Genomic DNA, 7,740 nt, shown 5'->3' on the forward strand with positions numbered 1-7,740 from the left:
TAAATTACAAATAATATTAACAACACTGGAGGACACACCTGAGAATATTTTCTTTTAATGAATTACAAACTAAATTACAAATAATATTAACAACACGGGGTGGGAGAAGGAAATCATAAAAGAAATATTTTCTTTAAACAATTAAAAAAAAATCCCAAAGTGCACATGGTAACAAATCCATCCACACTGACAAAAAAGAAAAAAGAAACAACAAACAAAAAACCATTGAAATATCCAAACTATTCTAACTTGAAAATATAAATATAATTGTTCACTCTTTTATAGAAAATTTCCCCCAATGACCTAACCCAGCCTTTAAAAAGTATCAGCATTCTCGAAATGTCTCCTAGCTCGCTTCCACTACTAGGAGTGAGGGTGGCTCTCAGAGGAAGATGGTAATAAGGCTCTCTGACAACTGAAGAACTGAACTTCCCAAAGGAGGGCTCGAACGAAATCTGGCTCACTGGTGGTAGGTACATTTGCTTAGTGAGGGCAAGGTCCTGGGTTCAGCCGGCAGCACCAGAAAACAGTAAGATTGCTAAAAAGGGAAATTCAAGTGTCTTTCACCTTGCCCTGTGAAGCACACAGATCAGAGTGAAGCGTAAGCCTGTGCCCTCCTGGCTCTTCTTGCCTGGGGAAGGGAGACAGGGCTCTGGAGGGAATCATTTCTTCTGTTTCTCCAACCAGGCTTCCTTGGTTGCTAGATGAGGCCAAACACTAAGACTAAGGTACAAATGGCTTAGGTCTATTTTTTTACTCTAATTCATTAAAATGGACCCCTCTTGCTTGGTTCTGAACTGTCCCAACTTAGGCTTCTGCTCATTAGTTTAGAAAACATTGTCAGCAGGAGTCTGGGGGCATTTCCCTCAACACGGTAACTATGAGACAGTCTTAAGGTTGGGATGGCAAAATCTGACACTGGGGAGAACTGTCAGTTTTGCTTCAATACTAATCCTTCTCAGTGATGACTGGGAAGAGGGAGAGAAGCTGGAAGTCGGGTTAAGTGCATCTAATGCCAAAACTTTCTCCCTTTTCACCTAATCCTTCTCTGCACCTCTGAATCCCCAGAACCGGCTGGCCCAGAGAAAAGGCTAAGACAGCCAGAAAACAGCAGAAGGCTGACCTGTGTCCAAAAGGCCCAGGATCAGGTCAGACCACAGGTGAAGAGGGCTTTGGGAAGGACATCAGAGTCGAAGGTGGGGCACTGGTTTAGTCACATCCTGGAAGAAAGGGTGAGCCAGGGCTGCTTTGGCTGAAATCCGCTTGTTGGGGTCATAGTGCAGCATTTGCTGGAGAGAGAAATACAGTCTGAATTCAGTGATGGGGCAGTGGGCCAAAGGGACAGCAGGTGCACTGAGAAACTTGGGAACCAGTATTCTCACCCAGTTCTTGTTTCCCTCCCCCTGCATCTGAACCAGCCTACTGATGAAGAGAGGAAGCGAGGGCTACCCAGTACTACTTCTAACAGATTCGGGCTCTCTTCATCCAGGAAAAGCTCTTCTCTGTAGAGTGGGAGGGCAGCTATTGTGGCCGGACACTTACAGATAACAAGCTCCGTCCGTCTTCATCCAGGGGAGGCACAACCTTGCTAAAATCCTGCCGAGCCCACTTGGGGAAACTTGGCTTATAATCAGGCATAGAAGTAACTCCTGGCCAAACCACCTCATCTGGGGTCCCCAGAGTCCGAAAGATCCGGAAGAGTTGGTCAATCTCAGAGTCTCCAGGGAATAGGGCCCTGCGGGTCACCTGAACACAGGGAGAGGGAAGCAAAGGCCACACTGATGTCAGTCCGCATTGCCCCGGTACAAAGGAGGCTCCCACAGTCAGTGAAAGGTCAGCAGGGCCCATGACTCCCCTCCCCGGGGCTCATCATGGGGTCGGTCATACAGAGCTTGAGACAATGAAGTCCCTTATCTGTCTCTTCGCCCCTCCTTCCTTCCCCCAACCGTGGCATCATAGATCCCCAAGGCTGGGTGGGGCTGGGAGGGGGTGAATGTCTGGGGTGCCACTGACACGTAGCAAAGGGATCCCAAGCCACTCACGGGGTATGGGGTAGACACTGCGGTCATCCCCCCTCCTTGTGATGCAGCCACTTCTAGATAGGAGCACAGCGGGCAGAGACTGTGTCTTCCATTTCTTCTGTGCTCCCCACAGCACTTAGCATGGTGCTGGGTACACACTAGGTGCTTAACAAATATTTTTTGATGAATTGAGAGAGGAATATGGGCAATTATAAGGTACTGGTGGATAAATTCACATTCTATATGTATATCTATAACTAGGCTAATGGTCTCCAAGCCCCCAGTTTCAACCCAAAGGACCATAAAAATATTACTGATCTGTCTCCCCGCTGTTACATTAAATGGGATGGGAGCTCCCATATGAAGCTAGGCTTAAAGGATCCTTCAGTCTGAAAAGCCAGAGGTTGAGGGGCAGGACATGACCAAGTCTACAAAAAAGGATAGGCGCATTTGTGGTATGTGTCTGTGTGTCTGTGTGTCTGTGCCTTTACAAAACCTTGTCTTGTAAAACGAAAGCCGAAACACACAGACACACAGACACACACACAAAACCAAAAAACTCCAAAAACAAAACAACAAACAAACCCCAAGCCAACCAAAAGCAACGATGATGACGACAAAACCACAAAGGATCAATTCAACCCATTTGTCTTTTCTAAACTCCTTCTTTCTAAAGAGGTCTATAGGACCAATGGAGACAAAACAGACCTGTTCAACCCTTGACACTGTGACAACACTATCATCTGCAAAGCTCAAGCTCTAGTAATAAATCAAATATAAAAAAAAACAAAGCTGGGTGTACACCTCTAGCTCAGCACCTGGGAGGCAGAGGCAGGCAGATCTTTGAGTTTGAGGCCAGCCTGGTCTACAGAGTAAGTTCCAGGACAGCCAGGGCTACCAAAACACACAGACACATAGACACACACAAAACCAAAAAACTCCAAAACCAAAAATAAACCAACAAAACAAAACAAAAAAAAACCAACAAACAAACCCCAATCCAGCCAAAAGCAACAGCAACAACGACAACAAAAGCACAAAAACCCCTACCACCAACAAAACAAAAATCCACTCTGTTGAAGTTTATGATTTTGTGTTGAGGCCACATCCACAGCTATCATCGGAAGCATGTGGACTGTGGGCCACCTGTTGTACTCAATGGAATTCATTCTTCCAAATATTTGAGGATTAAAGCCGAAACAGCTGTATGAGTAGAGCCAGCGGGGTGGCTCACGCCTGTCAAGTCAATCTCATGGGCTAGATGGTAACAGTGGAAAGTGGAGCCCAAGCACACGATCAAGAATACAAAGCCAGTCTGGGCTACAGAGTGAGACGATCTCAAAACAGAGCAACCAAAACAAAATAGCTGAATGGGCACAGAGTGGTCTGCGCTCACTTGGGAAATAAGAGATAGATACTAGTTAACTAAATCTGTGTAGGGATATTCCAAAATTGTAGTTGGTATCAGGGCAACCACCTCTAGAGTGGTGACAGGTGAGAGAACCCTGAATAAAAGCACTGTGGTTCCTGGCAAGAAGATGGGCTTTGCTCTTGGATGTGGGTATGGGTGGGCTGTAGAGAGCCTGGCAAGCCTCCGTACCATTTCGGCAAAGATGCAGCCCAGGCTCCAGATGTCCACGGCTGTGGAGTAGTACTTGCAGCCCAGAAGAATCTCCGGTGCTCGGTACCAGAGGGTCACCACCTGGGGAACAAGACGACAGCAGGGCTTACAAGGGAGGGAGGGCCACATACCTCAGTTCAACACAACCTTCCAGCTTCTTTTAAAATGATTTCACTGTTTTTTTAAATTTCAATAATGTGAATACATGCAGGTCTATGTAGGTTTCCACAACTATGCAGTGCCCTTAGAAGCCAGAACAAAGTGTCTGATGCCTTGGAGGTGGAGTTGAGGGTGGCTGCAAACTGCCAGTCATGGGCTCTGGGAACTGAATACAGGTCATCTACAAGAATATTACACGCCCCTAACTGTCGAGCCATCTGTCTATCCAGTAATGTATTCTAAATCCCCAGATTTGGGACCTTCCTAGAAAATCTGAGATATTTAAATGATATAGCAACCCGTTTTCCTGGCCTAGTATCCAAGTCGAGGCAACTTTGTAATATGAATTCAGTGCATATCTTAAGACCCTGTTGGTAAAAGTTAGAGCAATGACTTGGCAGTTAAGAGCGCTTGTTGTGGGCTGGAGAGATGGCTCAGCGTTAAGAGCACTGACTGCTCTTCCAGAGGTCCTGAGTTCAATTCCCAGCAACCACATGGTGGCTCACAACCATCTGTAATGGGATTGGGTGTGTCTGAAGACAGCTACAGTAGTACATTAAGTAAATAAATAAGAGGGTTGGGGATTTAGCTCGGTGGTAGAGCGCTTGCCTAGCAAGTGGCCCTGGGTTCAGTCCCCAGCTCCGGAAAAAAAAAAAAAGAGCGCTTGTAGTTCTTACAGAGGACCCAGGTTCAATTCCCAGATCACTACAATCTGTGACTGCAGTTCCAGGGTATCAGACACTTTCTTCTGACTTCTGTGAGCACCAGGCAGGCATATGGTACAGATACATGTGCAAGCAAAACACTCATACACTTTACATAAATAATTAAAGGCCCTTGGGTTGTCAGAGATTCCATTCACCAAAGAACTCTTGCCCCAAATTTTGGTAATTTCCAAATGCTCTTACGAACATCTCCCAAGATCCTTTTTTTAAAAAAAAATTTATTTATTTAATGTATATGAGTACTCTGTTCAGACACACCAGAAGAGGGCATCGGATCTCATTACAGATGGTTGTGAGCCACCATGTGGTTGCTGGGAATCGAACTCAGGACCTCTGAAAGAGCAGTCAGTGCTCCTAACCACTAAGCCATCTCTCCAGCCCCATCTCCCAAGATCCTTAAGGAAAACCATAAAGGGACTTACCTCATGAGTGTAAGTACGGACAGGGACTCCAAAGGCTCTTGCTAGTCCAAAGTCAGCCAGCTTGATGGACCCCTCTGCGTTGATAAGCAGGTTCTGGGGCTTAAGGTCTCGGTGCAGGACACGGTGAGAATGGCAGAATGCTAGGCCCTGGAGCAGCTGGAACAGATAGCTCTGACAAAGGAGAGAGGGAGGTTTGTTTCATCAAACAGATATGACTTATTCTTTATCCTCAAAATTCAATATGCTGGGCTGGAGAGATGGCTCAGGAGCTAAGAGCACTGGTTGATCTTCCAGAGGTCCTGAGTTCAAATCCCAGCAACCATATGGTGGCTCACAAGCATCTGTAATGAGATCTGATGCCCTCTTCTGGTGTGTCTGAAGACAGCGACAGTATACTTATATATAATAAATAAATAAATCTTTAAAAAAAATTCAATATGCTGCACAAGAACTATACCATATACTTGGGGAGGGGTTCTTTAATTCTTTAGTTACATTTTATTTGTTTGTTTATTTATGGGGGCAGGGGCATGCCACAGTGCATGTGTAGAAGTCAGAGGACAACTTGCAGGAGCTCCTTTTCTTCTTGTGTGGGACCTAGGGATGGAGTTCAGGCCGTCAAGTCATTAGGCTTGGAGGCAGGCTCTTTCACCACTGAGCTATCTTGTCAGTCCTGCTTGTTTTTAAAGATACTGTCTTTCTGGCCTGGAACTTTGTAGCTTGGCTGCCCTTGTACTTACATCCTACTGCCTCAGCCTCCCAAGTGTTAGGATTACAGACACAAACCAACACACACAACTACAGCATAACCACACCTTTAATAGCGATGTCTTTCACTGAATTTTCAGCCTGGCAAGGATATAGACCAGATACTACTCAACTTTTGCATCCCTTTTTTCAACCCCCGTGTCTAGCAACACTGAAGGTGTTAAGTGACTATGTGTTGAGTAGGTACTTGCTGATACATTCAAAGTGCTTCCAGGATCCAGCCTAGCTTGAAAACAGACCACAGAGACTCACTGATTAGTTTTTCCCACACCACAGGTGGGAGAATTTATTTCAAGGAACTCATCTACCCTCAATCTCCTGTATCTGAGTGTTATCTGATCTCCTTCCTGCCTGAGCTGCCTTGGTTGGTTCACAGGAGCTCAATTTGGATTCTTCTGTCCATTCTAGGGTTAATGACTAATGACAGGAAAGGGGGGAGTGTGTTAAAGTCAGAAGTCTGAGGGGAAAAAAAGCCAAAATAAATCATTACTAGTCCGAATTACCTGCTTCTAGTTTCCCCTAAAGCGTGTAGGCTAGACTTGAGCAGGATTACCTTGATGAGGGGAAGAGGAATGCCAGTGAGAGCAGAAGCATCCATAAACTTCTTGAGGTCCTGGTGCAGGAATTCAAACACCAGATAAAGCTTATTTTCTGTGTGGATGACATCCAGCAGCCTGCAAGGGAAGTTCCAGGAACCAGAGTTGAGGGAGAGAAATTGTGAGGCCAAGCAAACAGAATTCATCTTGGGGATCATCCCTCAGAGTAGACTTACTTGACGATGTTAGGGTGATTGAGCTCCTTAAGGAGGGAGATCTCTCGGATGGCAGTACTGGGCACACCTTCAGTCTCACTTGGAGAGGTTGGGGAAACAGAGGCGGGAAGACGGTTACAAACATTATTCTTTCAGGGATACACAACCCCCAAACCCATTAGGAAGTCAGAAAGGAAAGGTGTTGTCAGGGGTTAATTCCTGGGTAGTCAGGGTGTGGCTTTTAGACAATATTCAAGGTCATTATTTCCTCTTTTTCCAGTGGAAGATAAGGGAAGCCTCCAGGTGAATAAAAAGCAGAGGAAAGGTAATAGCGGAGGGGGTTGAGAGTAGCTCCCAGCCTCCCCAGAGAACCAGTGAATCTCAACTGCCATTCTTTTGAAAGAGGGTGAGGGTTCTAAGTATGGTGCTGGAGTAGTGAGAAGAGCTCTCCACTCAGAAAGGAGCTTTTCTCTGGTTCCCACATAACCCAACTCCATGAACAGCCCTGGATCCTACCTCAGCTCCCACCTCCCACTTTCTCTTCCCAAGTCTCTCGGCTTGCAGATCTGGGAGCACACCGGGAGGAGCACGACAAGAAACTTTCCCCTGAATTCTAGCCCCGGACAGTCTCCTCCGGGAGAGCGTCCACCGTCCGCCAACCCACCGCTCGCTTCAGGAGTCCCTCCCCGCCACCTTCCGGTCCCGGGAGGCTACCCGCCTGTTTGGGTAAGGGGTTGGGGGGGGGGGGCAGCCAAGAGGTCCGGGCAAAGGAGTTCCGGCTTCGGAGGCCACTCACGTGTCGAGCCGGATTTTCTTAAGCGCCACAACTTCTCCCGTCAACTTGTTTTTGGCTTTGTACACCACTCCGTACGTGCCCTCTCCAATCTTCTCCACCTTTTGGAAGTTCTCCATGGAGCGCTAGTGAGGCGGCTCAGGCCCCCGGGAGCGGGGCCCGGGAACCCTGACGAAAGCGGGCCGGACACTCGGAGCGGAGGACCTGGGGGCCCGGGTGAGCACGGCAGCCCTAGCTCGGGATGGAACGCAAGCAGAGCTCAGCCCTTGACAATTTGTCCAACTTGAAACAATGTTGCCGCCTCCCCCACTGCTCCAGCCTGCCATCCGAGGCCCCGCCCCTCCTTCCCGCGTTTCCCTGGCCCCGCCCCCCGTCCTTCCGATTGGTTCACGTCACGAGGGCGGACCGGACCCCGCGCTCCCGCCTCAGAGGCCCCGCCCCCGGCAGGCGAGCGGAGGGGCCGAGGCGCAACTTTCCCCT

At 47.8% G+C, this 7,740-nt stretch overlaps 1 protein-coding gene across 4 annotated transcripts; it reads right to left on the reverse strand.

Moving 5' to 3' along the window:
- Positions 1-39: 39 nt before the first annotated feature.
- Cdk2 (cyclin dependent kinase 2) lies at positions 40-7,581 on the reverse strand. 4 transcript variants are annotated; one of them, XR_015624158.1, is made up of 9 exons: positions 7,264-7,581; positions 6,489-6,566; positions 6,270-6,390; positions 4,949-5,119; positions 3,622-3,723; positions 2,043-2,186; positions 1,543-1,746; positions 1,124-1,289; positions 40-538 (listed from the first exon to the last, which is right to left on the reverse strand). XR_015624158.1 is itself a non-coding variant. In NM_001437984.1 (8 exon segments), coding segments are annotated over 8 exon segments (1,041 nt in total). In that variant the 5' UTR covers positions 7,380-7,568; the 3' UTR covers positions 40-1,184.
- Between the last annotated feature and the right edge of the window lie 159 nt (positions 7,582-7,740).

This window comes from Rattus norvegicus, chromosome 7, assembly GCF_021556685.1.
Source record: "Rattus norvegicus strain SHRSP/BbbUtx chromosome 7, alternate assembly SHRSP_T2T, whole genome shotgun sequence".
In the NCBI taxonomy this organism is placed as follows: domain Eukaryota; kingdom Metazoa; phylum Chordata; class Mammalia; order Rodentia; family Muridae; genus Rattus; species Rattus norvegicus.